The sequence below is a fragment of the Branchiostoma lanceolatum genome, chromosome 2 (genome assembly GCF_035083965.1).
Source record: "Branchiostoma lanceolatum isolate klBraLanc5 chromosome 2, klBraLanc5.hap2, whole genome shotgun sequence".
Taxonomy (NCBI): Eukaryota; Metazoa; Chordata; class Leptocardii; order Amphioxiformes; family Branchiostomatidae; genus Branchiostoma; species Branchiostoma lanceolatum.
Window position 1 is genome coordinate 26249195 of NC_089723.1, and position 21522 is coordinate 26270716.

A 21522-nucleotide genomic window follows, 5' to 3' on the forward strand; every position below is an offset into this window, starting at 1 on the left:
GGTACTCGCAAAGGCATGGTAAAGGGGTTTGAACAGACATTTGAAGTTTACACTGCTTCTGATAAATATTTGATTCCCACAACAATGTAGGCAGTGAGGACCTTAAAACGGTTGAATGGAGAAAAGGGAGAAGCGATTGTTAGAAACATTTGTAGAATAGGCTGGATTCCAGGCTACAAGCACCCAGCTCCTGATTTGCCCAGGAAGTTAACCTATTGGGGTTATTCTTAGTTTCCTTGTTATGTGTGGACAGAGGCACAGATAAGAATATCCATTAGTACTCATTTATGCCAGGCTAATGAACACCTGTTGATAATAGTGTCAACCATTAAAATTGTTGTAACCAAGTGATGCCAGAATAGTGAGAAACGAAGACAGTAAAGGGTGAAGAGTGTTTCTAACAGAATTTCTGTATTAAATTCTAATTTGACTGCTCATACTATGATTTAGCTCTCAATTTGCTCTTGTTCTAGAAATTTTACTGACCCCTGCTACCTATACAGGTACTTGATGCTCATTGCTAGTGAACAGGTGAAATTGGAGGCAGTGTTAAGAATTTACTATTACTCATGTACAGTAACAACAGCTGACAAAACATTAGGTTCACAAAGGTTGCTGCATTTTATCCTAGGATTTACAAACAGCTACTGTATACAAAGTTCTGTATACATGTCTCTGGTACGAGGTTGTCATTAAAAGCAGATGATATCCAATACAGTTGTCTACTCAGGTAGGCATTTTGTAGCTTTGGGTATAATTTAAGAGTCTGTCTAATTAAGAACAGTCAGAACATTACAGTGCCTATATGATGCTCGAAAAGTCACAACTCAAGTCATCGTACAGTAACTGAGAGCAGTTACATAGAGTTGAAAGAGAGTTCAAGTTTTTGTTCATAGCATTGGTTGTTTGGTCTCCCTGGGAAGTTGTGACTACATTGTGCACTGTCTGACAGGCCGTCTTTATCTGTACACTCCCTGTGTGGCCACTTCAAACTGTGCAAATAGAGCTTGAGTGGTCTGATAGCTTGTCAACCACAACTGTTGGACCTGTACATACACACTAGTACATGTATAACAACAAAGCTTCCTTCTTATCGTATTGGTTATCAGTGTACTATGTAGAAGGTTACACACATTCAATCTATTTTGTAGTTTTACCATAACAGTTAAAATGTGAGTTTTTTGAAAATGTCAACCCTAATATCAAGAAAGTGAGAGATTCTTTCATTTTAGCACTCATGTGAAAGGCTGCAGAACGTATGGCTGTATTAATATGAATTATCTTTTATGGTTCATTTATTGATTGTTGGTTCCAGACCCTCTTACAGCAGTCGCGGAACCAGGAGCTGGCTGATGCTATCCAGACGTCCCTGGAGCTGACGGGTCCTCGCGCAAACGGCAGCGAGGGATCCCGTCCCCACTCTCCCACACATGACTCCGACAGTGGGATAAGGTGGGACTGATATGTTTTAAATTCTAAAACTTAAGTCATGCATGTATCTATGTATACTGTTTGATTTTAGAAAAATGTCCTGCAGTTTATGTGATAAGTTGAAATGATAATTTTTTGTCAAAATCAACACAATTCAGTTGTATATTTATGCATTGGACTGTACTTCTGCCAGTTGATTTCACAATAAAATTGAATGGAATGTATAAAAAGCTTCTCATGTAAATGAGGCAGTACTGTTTCTTGTTATGGGTTGGCAATGCTTGAAATTCATATTTACTGAATACAAATGTATGTTGCAATGTTTAACAATTTTCATGACCTTTTTGTAATGTGTTCAAATTTTTGAAATAGCATTTTTGTTCCCTGTCCTTGCAGCCACAGCCTGTCCATGTCTTCCCTGAAGACAAAGTCCCCTGTCATCGCCAGAGCTTTATCCCTTCTCGGTGAAACGTACGACCGGAGGAAAGAGGAGCTGGGCCGTCCCGTCCACAGGAGTCCATCCTGGTCCAAACCTCATTCCTACAGCACAAACAGACCTCAGAACTCCATCTACAGGGCACAGTCACATGAGTCTCTGCACAGGCCACAGGATTCACTATTCAGGAGTCCCTCTCCAAGCAGACAGCAGTCACAAGACTCTTCCTTCTATGCCACGCCAAGCGGGATGTCACCGGAGAAGGTATTACAGGACAGTCTGCAGGAGAGCGAGTCCAGGAGGCTCAACCTGGTGGACAAACTGCGGGAGGCCCAGGAAACCTTGCAGCTGCAGACAGAGAGGCTGACGGAGGCTGAAGGGAAGTTATCTGAGAACAAGATGACTGTAGCTAACATGAAGTCTCACCAACAGGTAACGTTGGGTAACCTAAATTCGCGGGGTACTTAAATTCGGGATTTTTTGAAAACGGGGTATTTAGGGATATGTGCTAGATGCAACATAAGTAATACCGCTAGAAATGCAAACCTGACAGACTTACGTATTCAGAACACTGTCTGAAAAGCTTCGATAAGCATGGATTATAAGGCGACGAGGTCAAAAACTCTCCGTCCCTTATTGGAACAATCTGAGGACTTCGTGGGAGAATTAAACAACATGGTTGTCGGCTGGTTTATAAGAAAAATGTCACATCCGCTTCCTGCTCAACACAATTATTTACAAGACAACTTATTACAATCTCTTTTGCTAACCTGCAACTGGATTCTAAGTGTGATCAATCATCAAAACTCCTCTCTGTTGCTACAACCTACGGCACGTGTATTTTCCCGCCGCCATATTGTTAACCAGAATCCTGTTGTCAAGCAGACGACAAAGGTTTGTGAGGAACACGTTTTTGTCTAAATGCTGCGTGTGATAGTGGACTGAGGAAGATATTTTCCTCAAAGTTTGCTCCTAACACAACAAGGAACACATGGACATAGTAGTATTACCATTGCTACGGCATCCAGCTAACTTCCCATGAATAATGTAACGTTACACGTTGCCCGATGATGACGATGGGCCGACTTTGAGTGAAGTTCTACCGACTCAACACACGGGTTGTACCCGAACTGGCCTGATGTGTGCGGTACGGCCGTTTTTTCGTGTATTTTTTTTACTTGGACACGTCTATATCCATAGCACTCTCCTCAAGCCAAGGATGGAACGAATAGCTGCTGTTTAAAATGTGATTAGCGGTAAGATATTCAAGACGAATCTTCTCTCCCGAATTAATGTGCCCCCCTGTCCGACAGCACCGTAATTGTGCGTGCGGCGGACGGTAGTTTCAAGTTGAAATATTATGGTGTCAGCACGACTAGAGACAAAATCTACCATATATATTATTAGTGCAAAGATAGTACATGATACTGACAGAATAATAGAAAAAAAGGATGGTTTATTGTTCTGCTAGATTGATTTCAGTCAACCATTATCGGAAAAATCCCGAATTTATGTTACCCAACGTTAACTGTCACATGACTGTATGACTGAAGTCAAATCTCTTATCCCGAGTTGCTATATTTTCATTGCTTCTTAAATAGCTCACTTTAAAGTTTCTTTTCATAACTTCATTAGTATGTGGTTATGAAAAATGTATTCAAAGATTCATGATTGCAATTTTATTGATAAGACTAGACAAGCATGACAATGAAAAATTGTGCTTAAAGGGGTATGAAACTACATGTTGGCTGTAAAATTTGCTTTGTAATTCTTTCTGATCAGTTATCAACTTATATGATATTTTACGTGGCTACAGCAACTAGAGTTCCGAGTGAACACACTGGAGAAGGATAAGGCTGACCTGGAGGCGACACAGATTGAAGGCATACAGAGGAGGGATGAGCTTCATGACAGGTGGGTGGGAACTGTGTGTTTACAACTTACACCCCCTACTTCTAGCTGCTTCAAGATTTCAGTGCCTGATGAGGGACCAAAGATTTGACAGCTCACTTAAGGAATTTCAAGAAATGGATAAAGAGGGAATTTTTCACGTTTGTGTGTTTTCTTGCCTTTCAAATCATACTGAAACATCATATTCCAATTATATGAAATTATGGGCCACACAAATTCAATTTTGGTGGCTCAACAGTCATTCAGTGATCACAGTCTAGTGGAAAAGGGGCCATACAAGTTCCCATCAGATAATTGTAACACCCTATAGTGCATGTTTTAGCTTGACGGAAAGTGCACCGTGAAATGCTATCAACCCCTCCCTGTAAAAGCAACCCCCCTTCTACTGAAACAGCAAGGAAACTTGATGCCCTATGTACCACCAGGCACTAGAAGAGTCCAAGGAACAAACAATTTGTTTTGCTTGTTTTATGAAATGGAATTGAGTGACTAACACCTGATATGTGGCTGTGACCGACTTGTGCCTTGTTCTTGTTTTATAGAATCGGACAACTGGATGCTGAACTGCATGGTTTACAGGCCTCCTACAGCACGTTACAGGCAGAGTACAGACAGAGACAAGCCCTAGTGGACCAGACCAGTACTGCACTCAACATGATGGAACAGGAAAACAACAACTTTCAGAAGGTTAGGGAATAATGATCTGAAATCTTATTACAATCTTATCCTTAATACTAAAAAAAATGTGAGTCCGTCATTCTGAGAAAATTGTGGTTTGAGACACTTGTGGCAAAATGCTAGTTTGGGCATTTAGGAAAAGGGGTGCTTCAATCTCTTAACCATCCCAAATGACTCCCAACTTTCTCATGGCTGTAACATGTTTTCCCCACCAGACCAAAGACACCATGGGCCGTGAGATCACTGCGCTGAAGGAGTCTCTCCAGCTGGCCAAGCTGCGATCAGACAAGCTGGAGGCAGAGAAACAAGTCTCCCAGCAGGAGGCCAACAATCTTAGGGAGGTCTGAAAGATCATTCTTACACTTCATGGTTACCAATACGTTTCAATTTGCTGTGAATCTATAACAATGCACGTAATATCAACTTGGCTACAAATGACTTGCCTACAACTAAAGAAGTTCAGACTTGGTTGCTAATTTAACATAGCCTGGTATTCAAATCAATTATAGCGCCCTAGTCTCTTCTGTCCTTTTGTTTCTGCCCTCTTGCAGAGAGGACAGAAGAGCTCAGGAGCTATAATAGGTTTGGACACCAGGCTAAATTTAACACTTTATCGTATTGACAGTATTTGGATATTCAGCTTTGTCCTGTGGCTTGCAACAGGCTATTTGCAATGGCATCCAGTCATCTAATTTGTTAAATGATACAGTAATACCCCTATCTTCCTTTCTACCACTTAAGATTGTATGCTTGAACTTTTCATACAGAAACAGCAAGCCTTGATCACACAGAACAGTGAGGTCACCCAGAAGCTAGCAGAAGTTACCACCTCATATGCACACCTGAAGGATGACTGGACCAACATTGGGGATGAGTTCAGCAGGGTCAAACAGGTAAGGAGACTTAGGAATCTTCACTCCTTCAAAGCAGTTCAAGTCAGTGAATATAATAGTCAATAGAATTAGAATTATTTATCTTTTCGGAGAGTAGATTTCACATTAGGAGGGGAAAGGAGGTGTTCGTGGTGTTTTGATTATACGTACGTTGGAAATGAAACAACTCTAGAAATTTGAAACACAAATTTGTTGTGTCATGATATTGCGGTAAGAAGTCACTTTTGAAAACAGAAAATACTGTAAAACCAATGGGAACATCAGGATTTACAGTACATGTATATGAATAACTTTGTGACATAATAACATTGTGATGTTATGCGAGATAGATTTTGGCAACACCATTGAAACTAAATGTGAACTAGATGTGAAGTTAAGGCATAGGAAAAGGGATAAAGATGAAATATCGTTGTTGGCAACATAGTACATTTTGAAAATATGCTAGGTATAACATGGTGTTTTTATCACCTACAGGAGAGAGATAGCTTGTTTACCAGGACTACCAGGCTAGAAGATGTGCTGGCTGATGCAAAGTCCAAACTGGCCAGTGTGACAGCAGAGAAGGACAGACTGTTCCAGGAGAAGATAGACCTTCATCAGAAAGTGCAGAAAATGACAGTGGACAAGGAACAGCTCATGAAGGTCAGAATTCAGATGAAATTTGTTTCATCTACAAGTCTCAATTTGTGTGTCTTTACTTTTGTGTATCCAACCAGACTATTGCTTGCTTGCGGCATCTGGTGCTACATCCTTATTGGCAACACAAAAAAAATATATGAAACTTTAATGTTCCAATTTCTTAGTTGTTTGGAATTAACAAGAAAATTGTAGATTTAAAAAGATTATTTTTATGGATAATCTTGTTTGAGTCCAACTCACTGTTTACCTTCACTGGAGGAGCATAATGTGATGTCATGATGTTTATTTTAGGCCAAACATTCTGTAGAAGAACAGTGCACAGAACTGCATGTGGATCTGGCACAGGCCAAGCTGTCTGCAGACAAGAACAGCCAAGAGAAACTCCGGGTAGAGCAGGAGCTCAATGCTGTGAAAAAGGTACAATATTTGTTTTGCTACAAGGAAATGCTACATGAGTGGCCTAGCTTCTCCTTGCACAATCCTAAGTTGACTCAAAGCCGACTCAAAAACGTATGTGTACATCGGGCCATAGTCTTGGTTCCCCACTTAAAGTATTCTTGTCTTTTGATAAAAGGGACATGGCAATAATGGTTCCAAAAGTGTCATCTAGCAACACAGTTGCTGATTTCAAATCTTTTTTTTTACTTCAGGCTTTTTTTTCTGTGGTCAGACTGTGTACTATTACATCTAACATTTTAGAGGGGTAAAAAATCTTATGAGGCAATAAGATCTTCCAAGTGCACAAGATAACTTAAGGGCCATTCCTGAATTGTTAGTCCTGTTGGTACCTTCTTAGTCCTGTTCTGTCTAAGTGTTTGGACAGTATCATACAACCAACCAAACAATCAATCATTGGCAGGCATCAGCTCAGTCTTTACATCACAGGTCCAAAGATAAAATTCTTTAAAACCATTCCTTTCCCTCGTAGGTGAGTGAAGACCTGTCCAGTGAGTTGTCTATGGTCAAGCACAACTTGGAGAAGGCCCAAGAGCTGAACAAACAGCTGGAGTCCAGCAAACGTCTGGCAACGCAACAGCAGTTAATGTTGGAAGGGGAGCTGAAGAGGGTCACACAGGACAAGGACCTATTGAACAAGGTACGTAGTGCAATCCAGCACCTGATGGACTATTGGGGACTCTTCAGTACATTGAACACATGCATTAGATATTGTGTCAGCATGGCTTCAATTCCTCATGTCTTGTAGATCTAAGAAACTTTTTTCTTCATTGATACCAGCTCCAGTTTTCCTGCTGAGTAAAGAAATCTTCACTTTATTTTTCACTGTAGTCTTTTGAGAGGTTGAAGAAGGAGCAAGAGGGAGACAGAGAACGGTGGGATGAGCAGCAAAGGAACCTCAGGGTAAGTGAACAGAAAGAATATCAAGAAACTATTGCTGTGCAGAAAGTCTTGTACATGTATCATTTTGTCTGAATTGAAATAGGAATCAGTACAGAAGTGAAGGAATTCGTACACTTCTATTCTAACAATCATATTTTTGCATAGACACGGACATGGCCATGTGATCCTCCTAGCTGTAGCTGTCTCTTTAGGAGAAGAAATGGATTGATGTGTTTTTTCCTGCTTGTTTTGTGTAGGAGACATTGCAGGAGCTGAGAGACAACAAACAACAGCTGGACACAAGAACAAGGGAGCTAGAAAAGGTGGGTGTGATGCATTACAACAGAGTAACGTTATCTTCTAGTAGTAATATTAGACAATAAGTTACATGGTAAGTAACCTAAATTAGATTTGGGCCAACAGACATCTAAGCATGTATGTATTCATGTATTGTATGTACAAATATACATGTATACAATATTTGACAGTTCAAATTTATTTCTTCAGAAACTGTCCCTTGCGAATGAGGAGCACCAGTACACCATGGGTCAGATCCAGGCAGAGTGTGCGGAGTGGAGAGACACATGTGAGCGTCTGACGGGCATGTTGGAGAGGAAGGAGGACGAGGCACGGAATCTGCAGCAAAAGTTGCAGGACATACAGGAGAAGGTACGGAGGATTGAGAGGATGTGTTGCTGCAGTACTTCACTGTGTTGCTAGAGGGCACTTCATTACTGCCATGTCCCATTAACTAAGTAAAGTAAAGACAGGAACGCTTTAACTGGGGAACCAAGACAATGGGTGCAAATCAGGCACACTAATGATATCTTGCAGGCTGTCCCTGGTGCTGAAAACCAAACTGCACAACCTGTCCTTAGTGCTGAAATGCACTCTATTAAAAGCCCTTGTTACAGATGATGCTAGCTATGGCTCTACATGAAGGAAATGGTGTGTGATAAGAGATGCTGATCTTTGGTGACCCTTGTTTCAGAACTCTGCCCTCCGAATGGAGCAGCAGCTGAGGACCATGAAGGAGGCGGAGCTGACTGAAGCCCAGCAGGAGATTGACAGGTGAGAGAGCATGATGGGAAAAGGTTACTAACATGGCAGCTAGGTAACCAAGGATATGCACTTTGGCTATTGGAATACTTGTGTAAATTATGATGTGCTACCATAATGTTAATATATTTAGAAGCAAAATTAGCTACTAATGTTTCGTTATTATTGATTACAACAGTGCTGGTTTTAACAAGTTTTTGCTACAAAGCATTTTGATTGAGAATGCAATCTCTTTGTGTTGCATGTGAATTTTTGAAATTCTTTTCACGAATATGATGAATGTCTTTTTAAGAAACAGCTTTTTCCCATTCCACAATTTTTGACTGCAGTCTAGCATTGAGAAAGTTCATTTTCCATAGTATCATAAAGAATTGTTTTTTATTGTTGTCGCATGTTAACAGTACTCTACCATATTGTACAAACTAACATGAACCACCTGTGTTGTAAAGGCTTGGTGAAGAGAAGCAGCGACTACAGCAGGAAAATGCAGAGAACCAGCAGGTCATCAGGCTGTTGGAGATGCAGAAAAACATCTTAACTAAGGTAGACGCCACAAGAACAGGCACCATCTATGACTACCCCATAATCTAGAATTTTTTTCTTCTTTCTAGTAATACCCGTCTATAACAACTGAGTGTCAGGCATCATGATGTTAGGCACAGGCAGGATATTCTAAAGAACAATGTAAGAATTGACGTAAAAGGCTGCTTGTCCAAGGTTTGGTAGCAGTATTTTGTATGAGGCAAGGGTGGTTTGATATACCAATCCAATCCAAACTTAGATGGGTGCACTTCATAGCCTGATTTTGTGCTCCTGTTTTGCCATGTTTTTCCAGCCCCAGCCAGGTTCAGAGCCTTATGAGCAGCTCCAGGCTGAAGTGGACAGGATGAAGGCAGAATTAACACTCAACCAGTGAGTTTTATTCTCTTACAGTTTAGAGTATTGCCTTGTGACTCTTGCTCCTGTTAGAGCAATAGATACAATTTGCTTTATTTTCAGCATTCTTGGATAATGAATTAAGCAATCAATGTAAACAGATGCGCTGTGATATTGATTTCATGCCTTAAGATATTTTCCTTTATATATGCCTTCCGTATGATTCCAGTCAAAATGCAATGTCATAATTTCCTCTCTTTTTTTTTTTTAATTTAGGGACAAATTAGAAGAGCTACAGAGAGACAGGACTCAACTGATACAACAGATAGAAGAATTAATGGTCATTTTCTTTCTTTGCAATTTCAAAACTACTGTATCATATTCCAAGGAAAATAAAGGTTTAGTACTACTACTACTACTATATATTCCCTGAATTGGTTTTCTTGACCAATGTACATTTTCAACATTCAGGGAAACACTTTATGTTTTGATATCATTAAACAGCCGAATGGTTCTTCTCTTTGCGTCATCTATAATTCCTTCAGAATATCGAAGTTGTTTGGAAGTAATATTTGCCATATCCCTACTGCCTGCCCCCTGCTTGCTTTACATTGCAATTATAATGTTTTGAAATTTCAATTGTGCAAGGGATTAAAAACTCAATGAAATTTTTCAAATAATATTTTTTTTTCTTTGGCCTAGGATGACCAACCTCATTAATGAATGAATAAATGAATGAATAAATGAATGAATGAATGAAAGACCTTTATTGCATGTTTATGCTCTTACAAGCTAAGTACAGGTTATAATGATAAAGCAGGTCTAGTACAATCTAGTGACATACGAATGTGGTATCTTACTACATCTACAAAGACTGCAAGTTAATCACATTATTGATCCACGCAGGCTGAAAAAGACTCCAGTCTGTCCATGGATCGCACCAAGATGTCAGAGATCCTGATCAACCACCCGACCATCCGGACAGCAGAGCTGGACGAGCGCTGCCAGGCCCTGGAGAGGGAGAGACTGAACCTGCAGGGGGTCAACGACGACATCAAACATCAACTCACCAAACTGGAGAAGGTTTGTTCAGGGCAGTCATGTCTGTGGAATCTTCGGTCACCAAATGTTTACATGAAATTCTACACCCAACACTGTTTAGTGGTATTACATCATAAGATACATGAAGAAATTGAAATGTCTTAACAATGAAATTTGCCAAAGTACCATGAACTTCTTTGCCTTCCATGATGCCGTTTGCCTGCAATGCTGGTTGCAGACTGTAACACATATCATATCAAGCAGCTTTTCAGCTTTCAATTCTGGTTGTAGATTTTAAAACAACATATGCACCATTTGTTATGTTGAAAGCATAATCCAAACAATGCACATTTATGTTATATGTACATTTTATACATGTATAATTACCGGAACAATGTATGCTTTGATATTTAATTCCTTGATAGTTTCCCATTGTGTAATTTGCCTTATCTATACAAATGACAGCCTCAGTGGAAGAACTGAAAAGCAGGGGAGATGATGATGATATCTATACAAAAGGAAGGATATAGCCTTTCTGCTGATTGGTTTAAAGAAAAAAGCTTTAGTGTGTGAAGGAAGACATTTAATTTGCTTAGTTAGGACAAGTCAAAAGCCAGGCTTGTCATACCCTGTGGTTTTTGCTGTCTCGCTAGGAGAATGAGGTATTGCGGCAGAGGCTGTCTGCCGCCGATTCTCCCAGTGGAACAGACACCAACCCAGCCTTGTTACAGTAAGTCCCCCGGTGTGGAGTGCATGGCTACAGTTGTACTAACATGTGCTGATCATCACTAATCACGGTGGAAAGGTCTAACTGTCTTAATGAAAGGACATATTGTGGTGATTTGATTGACACTTTATTGCATTCTGTGCCTCTGATACATGATGATATCGAATGATGGTAAAACTTTGCACAACTTGCATGATTTTTTACAGTACTGTTCTGTCATTGTTATCAAAAAGCTATAGAAAAGTAGGATAAAAATGGTGTTTGATTGGTGTGAATAATGAAAAAGGTTTAGTTTCTCAATAATGTCTCTCAAAAGAGGCAATATTTTGCATGATTGAGGTTTTGCTGTGCATCAGTCTGTTGATATAAGCATGACGTCGACCTTTATCACTACACTTCACATCTCCTGTGGGAAGTGTAAAGGACAGATGACTGTTTCAGTAGTTCTGACAATCATACCCATGATCCCCAGGTTGCAGCGAGAAAACGAGAGATTTCAGGAAGATTACAGGCGCTTGAAGGCCTCCTACAATGAGCTAGAGAACAGACACCTCAGGTGGGTAGACTGGTCAGCAAACTGCATTAACCATGTCCCTGCTTGGATATATGCTGTAACAGGTTCAAATCTACACATATGTATTAGCTGACGCATAGCATTAGCACAGAGAATATTGAAAATTATATGGTTGCATTTGGTTGACCTTCGAAGTGAATGTCTACCATCTAGGAGGTAACTTTTTATCACATATTTTCACTTTGCGTTCATAATGCCTGAAATATATTTTAAATAAGATGTTCTCCTGCTTGGTCCATACTTTAAAAGAACACATTTTAGTACATGTACTGGACAAAATCCCAGAATAGCTTGTAATTCTTTTCTTTTTTTTCAGATTGATATCCAGTCCAGAGAGTCCAGGAGATAGAAGTGAGTGTGTGTAAACTTTCATACAATGATAGATTTCTTATTTGCAGTTGCAGCCAATTTCTTAAATTCAATGTTTCACGTTATTAAGACGGGTTTGGGTGAAATTTCTTTCAGGTGATGACTCAAAACAGATGAAGAAAGAAATAACAAGATTAGAGAGCCAGGTGAGTGTCTTTATCTCCAGAAGGTTGTCAGAATAAAAATCAGAAGATAGAGAAAAAGAAACTTGACCTGTAAAAGATATGCTGATATTTTCTCACTGCTCCCTCCTTTGTTGGTTTTTCCATTTGTGTCCATTACTACTGTCAGTTACTCAGCCCATTGCCATCCAAAACCAGCAGGGACTAAAAAAAGGTTGCTTACCTGATGATATTCAGAACCAGAAGCAGCCTTCAGTAATAAGGACAGGGCCAGAGCCTATTGTGAGAAATTCAGTACCAAGCACAGGGTCAGAGCCTATTATGAGAAATATGAAGAACATGTACGAAGGATAGGTTCTGTTATGGGAAATTCAGCACCAAGGACAGGGTCAAAGGTTGCTATGAGAAGTTAAGCACCAAGGGCAGGGTCTGCTTGGAACTGTCAGTATTTTATATCTTTTATCTTTTATTTGCAAATTCATGCCCGTAGGCTAATTACAAGGGTACAAACAGTAGTAAGGTAACAATGGTAACGAGTGTCTATTCTATGCATCTAGCTAATGTTTCTACATACAACATTACTGGAGGGTTTGACTTCTTCTTTGGAGGCAGTGGCTGATGAAAAGTCCCACGTTTTTAATGATTAGTGGGGTTTGGGACAGGACCAGAATATGAGCATTTACACATGGTTTCTGTCTTTTACAAAATGTATGTCTTTCCCCAGGTGTCTCTACAGAGAGGCCAGATAGTGTTACTAGAAAACTCCAAGAGAAGGCTAGAGGACCAAAACAGTGAGTCTACTCAAAAGATATCTATTCCCTACTTTGAAGCACATGTTGTTTGTGTCAACTTGCTTTAGCATCTAACTTATCTTTCTGTATTAAAACTGTTCAAATTGGTGATATTTCCTTTGTCATTTCAGAAAAACTTGAGGCGAAGGTGCAGGAACTAGAGGAAAGAGAATACAATGACTCCTTCCCGGGAAAGTGAGTCATTCATCTATTCATGTAGAGTGTAATACCTATGGGCAAGTAACCATGTTTGCTCATTTGTTTGTGAACTTATTTCACCTTGAATAATTTTATATGGGGTGAGGAGGGATATCTGTGACATTCCCACTGTTCTGAGTTAAATTAGTATAAATCCAGTGCCTTTACAATGGTCACAAGAAAGCCACAATTTCCTTTTGCATGTATGTCTGCAGTAAACACATCATGATTGTGTTGTCTTGAGAATCACCATACATTTACTTCTATCATAGTTTTCAGCTTTGTGGACATTGCTTGACACAAACCTGTTTCATGTGTAATAACAAGTTGTAATCCTGCTTTGTGATGTACATTTTGTAGGAGTATGCAGGAGGGGAGTAGCCAGAGAACTACCAGCCGCTCCAGTGGGGATGGAAGGTGAGTCCATTCTGCCCCTGCTTCTTGGTATCTAACAGATGTTCTGAGGTCTTGGAAGTGAAAACATGCTTGCTTTAATTTGTAGAATTATCTCCTTACTTTTGTATTGTGAGGGATGTCCCTGTGCCTCAGCTGGTAGCAGCCGCACAGTTGAGCTCCCGGTTCCAAATACGTATACATTGTAGTTGGTAACTTGGAGATCCCGGTTTAAGTCCCGGGGTCAGGACTTCTCTGTTGGGACTGCACAGTCTTGTGGAAGGGACATAAAATGGGGTCACATATTTGAGGAGGTGCCTCGAGCATGTTACTGGGGAAGGGCTAGCAGCCCCTCCCTGTAGAAATATACCCTGCTACAGAGACACCAAGGAGACTTTCTGCCCTATGTGCTACCAGGCACTACTCGTATATTGTGAGTTTTACCAACAAGCTGATGTGTGTTTCCATAGCAGCGGTGGTGCAGACCAGGAGAAGACAGTGTTGATGGAGAAACTGAAGGGAGAGAAGGAGAAGTTCCGTCGTGAGGTTGAGTCCCTGTCCTCACAGCTGAAAGACGCGGAGATCATCCAGGAAAAACAGGAGAACGTCATCAAGAGAATGAAGGAGGTATGATGCGCACTTTGTATCACCTTTGGTTTCGGTGTGTTTGTTTGCTATTTTGGTGTCTGTAGTTATTTGAATACACTGTCAGTAGAGTGGCAGGAAGTGAGTGGAAAGATGGTGTCACCACAAAGGTCAGGGTTGAGGGAGTGACAGGAAGTATCAGACATGACAGGTCATGGGGTAAATGGACGAGGATACTTATTTACAGGGAGGTACATGTATTGTTTTTGGTCTGTCTGTTAGTGTTTTCACATTTCTATATAATACTAGTAACATTCACAGTAGAGTGACAGGAAGTGATCAATGGACACATGAAATGTTGATCAAATCTTTATTTGCATATTAATGACTACAATAAAATAGGACATATTAGAAATAAGACATATGAGAGACTTGAATGATTGACTTATTGATGTTTTGTAGGAACTTGAAGATGAGAAGATGCGCAAGCCCAAAAAGATAAGGGTAAGGCTTTCATTTGATGTCATAAGTTGATAACTATATGTTAAACTTTGAAATCATTTTCCCTCAGTAGAACTGTATAACAATTACTATAGTGATAAGCAAGAGTTTCATCAAATTCAGATATGGCTATATCATATGTTTTACCCTTGCTCTTTATGCTTAATTTATCCAGCCAGAGACCTTTTATGATTCTTTTCTCCTTTTCTTCCAGTTTATGATTTATGTTATGATTTAATTTGATTTGATTTGATCAATCAAAAATCCAATAGATATTGCTTTTCCCTTTCTCTGCAATAGTTCTTGGACGAGTTGCAACCACCACAGGTAAAGGATAACACATGTATGGTGAAATGGTAGTATGGCTAAGGGACAGTGGGTGTTCAATCTATTCTTTAATGCTAGAAATGTGTGGTAACACAAAGGTTCCTCTATAAGCAATAGGTTAGGATAAAGATCATTTATTAATACTACTATGCATGTCACATTTGCATGCTACAGAGCTGATATGTAATGTATAACACTATTCCTTGCATGCATTCTATGTCAACCACTTCTATTTCAGAATACCCCGGTAAAACTCATCCAACTAACTCTGCATAAGCCCTTATCATGTCGTTTTGCATGGTTTTATTAGACATGGTGATGGGTTGAAGGGGTTATGAATCATACTCCCTGGTGATTTCACGAAATTCTTTTGTAATGGCTGAACTTACAGGACATTCTTTTGATGCTGTCGAATCTTAAGCATTGTCCTTTCTGATAAATCTATTATTCTATGACAAAGTAACAACCCTAGCTGAGAAAGACCTAGGCAAAAATGTTTTTGCCTGAAAAAACTCTAGTTAAGACCTGCCATGCCTAACCTTTTTTGGGGAGGTCGACTGCTGAAAGGGACATGAAATTTTCAGTATGACGATAATATTGTAGAATTGTTTTCCAACATGTTCTCCTCATTTCTGTTGTAATGGAAACAGCAGTACAAACAGACCCACCAAACCTAGATCCCCTTTATATTGACACCATTTTGTGAAAAAGAGAGAATCTGTACCTGCCAACCCTAATGTTTTCAGAACCGTAATCGTAAACACAACATCAAATTTTCTAGGCCTACACAGTGTGCAGCCGATGCCTGATAAATGTGTTCTGTGTTGCAGGAGTCGATGGACGAGGTGGGTGCAGAACTGTTGCATGTCCGCGGGGAGTTACAGAAGGTGTGGGACATGATCCACGTCAAGGATGGGGAGATAGAGGAGCACAGTAGACAGCTGGAGGAGGCACGAGCAAAGGTAGGACACATCGTCAGTAACATAGGTCTATCATTGTTTAATCTTGTTATAAAATAACGTTGAATGCAAAGTTAATCTGGCTTCGTGGAGCATTAAGCATGTAGGAGTTTTGTTGATATGGGGGTTGCATGAGTGTAGGCTTTGCATCAGTGCAAGGGTTGCATTTGTGTGATGATAGGCATTGCTTGTAGTTGATTACATGATTTATTTCTATTGCAGCATGCAGAGGTGCAGCTAGAGAAGGACAGATTGCAGCAGAAAGTGGACAGCTTACAGAGACAAGTCCTCAGCAAGTGAGTACATCATAGAAGAAGATGTGTTAGCTCAGATTATGATGGCAAAAGATGGCTTATGAAAAAGTGCTCTAATCATTTAATCTGAACACAGCTATTGACTTGTATCATCATTATGATTGTGGAAAAGCTTGAATTCCAGGATTTCTCTGATGACTGACCTTCATTTTCTTAAAATTCTGTTTCTGAAGGGAGGAAACCATCACAGAGCTGAGAAATGAAAAGAACAACATACAGGGTCAACGTAGAGGCTCTGGAACATTAGCAGAGAAACTAGAATGGTGAGTATTAGTTGCTGTGTTACAGAGTGTTTTTTGTCTTACCGGTACTGTTATTTACACGGTGATAGGCTACGTCTGGCAAAACATATATTTACAACACATCAGGGGTTATTGTAATTTTCCCATGTCCTCTCTTCCAGTCTGGAAATTGAGAATCAAACATTGAAGGACAAGTGCCATGACCTTGGAATGACAATTGCTGAATTGGAAGTTGCTAACAAAGGTAATTCTTTTTCTTCACATAATACAATTATAAGCTTTTCTCTGCCTTTACTATGGCCTGTTCCTGTCATGCATTGGGACCCAACACTATGTATCATTTGATATCATTGTCTCAAGAAAATGAGAAAATATCCTTCCATTTTGGCTTCCAGATCTATCAAGAAAGTTTGAGGATCTGTCTAAAGACAAAGCTAGTGCAGACCAGGAGATCAGTAGCTTGAGAAGTAGTATAGCAGAAGGCAGCAGTACCGATGATGAGAGGAGGCGGCTGGGAGTGGAGTGTACACGGCTGACTGATGAGTTGGACATCAGTTCTCTGGAGTTGGAGGAGAAGACAAAACAGGTGCATTCACTTTACTGTAAATTTATATATTTTCGCGGTAGGAGGGGCAGTTAAAACAAGTCTGTAGTACAGTAAATTTACCAAACACAATTCGTGGTGTCATGATTTCATGGTAAGACGTCACCGCCAAAGACCCGAAAATATAACCACCAGGAAAATTGGTGCTTTGAATTGTAGATAATACTTCATGTAGTATATAGTAATATATTTCTATATAATGCTAGAGACAACTGATTATGGTATTACGATGCTATAGATTGAAACGTTTTCATAGTAGCTGATTTTTATTACTGTACGTTTCCACTGTACGAGTCTTTGGTTTACATTTATACATTAACCAGTCACAGAAATGACTGTAAGCTTACTATAATTCATTTGTTTCATTTGCTGTTATTGCAAATCTCAGCAGACTCATTCACAAGGCCATGTAGATTTGGTGTAAATAAGTTGAACAGTAGCCAATGAATACTGAATATTTACAGAATGCATTTAATTTGAATTGCAGGTGTCATCTTTGGAAAAAAGGTTGCAGAATTCTCAGGAGCAGCTTCAAAGAGTAAAAGAAGGTACACTCTCCTTACTTTCCAGTACTCTTACACAGAGGCTTATCCCAATAAATGATTACTGTAATTCACTTTAAGTTCACGGTAGCAAAATTTCACGGTGTAAGAAAAAGGGACATTTTCACTGAACTTTAACTTCATGGTGGTAGCAAGTGATTTACAGAAAAGATGTGTGGAGGAATCATAAATAGGTTTTTCACTGTGATGATAAGTTCACGGTCCAGAGGTGACAGTGAAAACAGTGAAAGAAACAAGAATTACAGTATTACAATGTTGTCTGCGATATTGCCACAGTTACTGTTGAATGGTCTGGGAGAAATATTATATAATTTTTATGTACTGATGTAAATTCCTCTATATTTCTATTTTATTATCAGTATCATCTGCTGCATCCCTTGTAACCTGGTTACATGCATTGCAGAATACAATATGTGGCCACATACATGTATATTTTTTGGGTACCTGATCTCTATGCATTTGAGTCTTTACGTGTATAACTTAAAGCTGATCAACTTGCTTGATGGTGTTTTGCAGAGAAGAGAGGTCTTGAAGCTAAGGTTGAGAACCTTCAGACAGAAAACGATGAACTAGAGGAGAAGCTGAGAAGAGTCCTTACACAGAGGATACTTGGGTACGTGACCTTCACTCTTCATTACTATCTTTACTTTTTTCCCATCTGTCTCATCTTTTTGATCAACTTATTTATGTCAACTAACTATCACGTATCCTTGGACTTATACAATGTATTTGCTTTGTTCAGTTTTTAACTTTATAGTTCTTGGCTCAAACCTATGAGGCTATTTAACAGACAGAATGGACAATGAAATAAGGTTTTTACAAGGTAGTTTAATTTGTGGTTTTTCATCTTATGATCCTTTGACAGGATTTCAACGATGTATGGCATACTCATACTTGATACCCATGTAACTTCAAAATGTATTTGGCAATAGAGTACAGGTATACCATGGTATAATGTCTTCTCTGTATGTCACAGTGACTCTTCAAAGAAGGAACCTAGCTCTGAAGACACTGGCCCACCGCACACCAGCACTGCACCAATCAGCCCCAAGAAGACTGATGTTCAAAATGGTGTGCCCCATGGGAGAACTTCTGCCAGCACTCCTGATTGGAGGAAAATCTTTGGCAGGCCAGAAGCAGTTGGGAGGAGCCAGACGGGGCAGTCCAGTCCAGAGGGTAGCAGAGAGGGGGGTCCAGGTTCACCTGAGGGGGGTCGAAGAAGCCTCCCCAGAACCCCGGGGGAAGAGGAGGAGAAAAGTCCCAGGTCACCCCGGAGGAGCAGTGGTATTCCCAGGTACTGAAACAATCATCATGTTGATTAAAACAGAATAATGAAAAGAGGTGAAAAGACTTTAACTTAAGCTTGTTTGTCCAATTGAAAGACAGGAGGCAGGCATTTGCATACAGGAACACTTTCTAATATGATGATGCAATATGGTCTTTAAAAAAAGTTGAGTTAAAAAAAAACTAGGGTGAATTTGAATCAGACAAGAATGAAAATCCTAAATTTCTCTACCTTTACCCAAGCGTCCTTCAGACTGATATGTAGGTTGCTATATCCATGTACTAACTCAATAGTATGGTGCAGGTACATGTGTTGTATGTTGGCTGCTATATATTCCCATGCATGTACTAATAACTCAGTAGAATGGTGGTGGTGAGTGACTAACCGTGATGTCTGTGTGAGAACAAGTGTGTTGTCTGTTCCTCTAAAGGCTGGCTACTCTCATCAACGGAGCTAAACCAACACCCCGACACACAGGGATGCTGCGGTAAGTCATACACATGGTTTCTCAAAGGTGTTGGTGCCGGCTTTTGAGTTATAGTAGCATTATGCAAGATGATGGTTGCTTCCGCTGTGTGAGCTTCATTGCTGATTGAATGATCAGAAACACAAGATTCAGTAGTAGAGATTGAGAGAGACTCAGAAATTTGTGCGTGGGTGTCGTAATCATGTATGCTTGTCTGATGAGAGCAACCTAAGCTCTACTGATGATCATAACTGTTTGAAACTTCTCCCATGATGAAACAGCATATATTATGCATTAGGGTCTGCATGCCTTTTTACATGAGGAGTATCAAGCTTTGATTCTAATTCAACAGTAATCATAGCTGATCTTATGTAACTCATCGTTAAGCATTGCCGGTTAATCGTTCATGAAGCGTAATTTGTCGCTTTAATTCTATGCAGCATGTTAATCATTAAGCATTATTGGCAAATCATTGCTGTCACTAGGTCAAAGGCTAAATTGCTAACAGTTCCCAATGGAGCATCCGGTTGTGTCGGTGTCAGCAGACTAGTTTTGCCATAGGCCCCTTGAATACAATGGAATAATCCAATAAACTTGTTCCCAAAACCTTCCACAAGAACAAGTTAACTTATCGTCAACCGTTACCACCTACCTGAATCTGCCGTTGAGCTTTGACAGTCTCCTCCTATTTTACCGTTAAGCGTTGCCAGGACCCCATGCAGACCCTCCTGTATTCTAGTGGTGGTAATGCTTGGTACATACGCCCCCCCAATGAGATCCTGATATTCTGTACTTAATTCATATCTCATCAATCTTATTGTTTCCTTCCAGTCATTGTATACTGTACATTTATCAAAGGGTACTTAAGACTAACTTTGCCTTGCTTTATTGAATAGATTATTTCTCATTTCCAGGTCCAGGTCAACAGAAGTTCTGAAACCCAAGCAGTCCAGCCAGATCCCGTCCACGTCCAAGTCAGCTGGGGCGGGGCTGTCACGGTATCCGTCCACGCCAATCCTCGCAGCCCACGCCAAGTCCAGACTTCCTGTCAGGAGACCTGGGTCCACGTCTCGCAGCATGTCACCAGAACGTAAATGATAAAATTCATTCATTTATTTTTGCAGAAGGGAAAAGTGGTTTTCACGCTGTTCTAGTTTGCAGTTGAAACAATTCTGTAGAAAAGTAGCAATGCACTCTTTGTCATGAATTCATGGTGGAGAAGTTGACCATGAATTTCAAAGATTTACAGTACCCAAATGTGACATCTGTAGACCAAGCAGTGAATGTACAATCATACATTTGTAGAAAGTGAAGTCAATATGCCATTCAATCAGTGGAGCTAAGCCATGAGAGGTACATTTGTGTGTGTATACTATAATGTTAAGTTTAATGTAATACCCCTTGATTCGATTGTTGCACATGTATTTTGGGACGACTTGCAAACTTGGAGAGATTCAAGATGGTGACCATTAGATGGTAACACTGTTAAGGATCAGTTTGTTGTTTTGCTTGCAGCCATATTGCTAACTTAACTGAGTATAAAGCCATTCTTGACTTCATAGACTGAAGTAATCTTTATGTGTCACAGTGTGTCATAATGTTATAAAAATTTTGTAAAGTGGAAATTATTTTTTACATCTGTGCAAGTACGGTTTTATTTTGAATGAGATGATTAGGTGTCAGTAGTATTAGGCTGTTATAGCAGTATCTGAAAAGAGAGAAAAAAACTTTATCAAACTTGGAAGAAAATTATCAATTTTAAGCCAAAAGAGATTATGATAGATCTATCATGGGGAAAGTATTTTCTATTTTGTTACACCAATGTAGATAAGATTTTCTGTGTATGTTTCGGGCTCTCATAGAATATTTGCTTCTACTGTACTAGTATTTCAAGTGGTGGAAAAAGCATACATGTAGCTGTAAAGTATATTCAGTTGTAGATGTGACATCTGTGTTGGTAACTTTTGTTGAGAGGGTGTGTAGGAGATCAACATCCTTATTGTGGAATGAACATAAACAACATTTGTTGTGTGCAAGTTTTAGTGTGTATCTAAAATCATTTTACAGTTCCCTTTAATATACATGTTTGCTTTGAAACTAACATTTTTACTTTTATACTGTTTGTGAAGGTAAATACATTGTTGGAATGAACACATATAAAGTCTTTGCTTCTGCAAGATTTCAGAAATATTTCAAACAA

The 21522-nt window shown here is 39.7% G+C and overlaps 1 protein-coding gene across 5 annotated transcripts in view; it reads left to right on the plus strand.

The window, feature by feature from the left end:
- The window catches only part of LOC136428235 (myosin-2 heavy chain-like), a 32623-nt gene extending 11101 nt beyond the window's left edge, over positions 1-21522 (plus strand). For 2 of the 5 annotated variants that reach the window (XM_066417587.1, XM_066417592.1), the window contains exons 2-38: positions 1316-1452; positions 1828-2299; positions 3684-3781; positions 4321-4465; positions 4672-4797; positions 5224-5349; positions 5824-5991; positions 6280-6405; positions 6917-7084; positions 7276-7347; positions 7584-7649; positions 7834-7995; positions 8318-8397; positions 8835-8928; positions 9221-9297; positions 9538-9601; positions 10168-10344; positions 10956-11032; positions 11502-11585; positions 11920-11954; positions 12069-12118; positions 12819-12885; positions 13017-13080; positions 13444-13500; positions 13947-14103; positions 14524-14565; positions 14863-14889; positions 15720-15851; positions 16071-16144; positions 16336-16425; positions 16566-16648; positions 16800-16990; positions 17496-17556; positions 18088-18184; positions 18548-18865; positions 19287-19343; positions 20237-21522. In XM_066417587.1, the coding sequence (XP_066273684.1) occupies positions 1316-1452; positions 1828-2299; positions 3684-3781; positions 4321-4465; positions 4672-4797; positions 5224-5349; positions 5824-5991; positions 6280-6405; positions 6917-7084; positions 7276-7347; positions 7584-7649; positions 7834-7995; positions 8318-8397; positions 8835-8928; positions 9221-9297; positions 9538-9601; positions 10168-10344; positions 10956-11032; positions 11502-11585; positions 11920-11954; positions 12069-12118; positions 12819-12885; positions 13017-13080; positions 13444-13500; positions 13947-14103; positions 14524-14565; positions 14863-14889; positions 15720-15851; positions 16071-16144; positions 16336-16425; positions 16566-16648; positions 16800-16990; positions 17496-17556; positions 18088-18184; positions 18548-18865; positions 19287-19343; positions 20237-20420 (4305 nt within the window). In that variant the 3' untranslated portion in view covers positions 20421-21522. The remainder of the gene's footprint in view (positions 1-1315; positions 1453-1827; positions 2300-3683; positions 3782-4320; positions 4466-4671; positions 4798-5223; positions 5350-5823; positions 5992-6279; positions 6406-6916; positions 7085-7275; positions 7348-7583; positions 7650-7833; positions 7996-8317; positions 8398-8834; positions 8929-9220; positions 9298-9537; positions 9602-10167; positions 10345-10955; positions 11033-11501; positions 11586-11919; positions 11955-12068; positions 12119-12818; positions 12886-13016; positions 13081-13443; positions 13501-13946; positions 14104-14523; positions 14566-14862; positions 14890-15719; positions 15852-16070; positions 16145-16335; positions 16426-16565; positions 16649-16799; positions 16991-17495; positions 17557-18087; positions 18185-18547; positions 18866-19286; positions 19344-20236) is intronic. The other 3 variants (XM_066417588.1, XM_066417589.1, XM_066417590.1) reach the window with 3 other exon arrangements.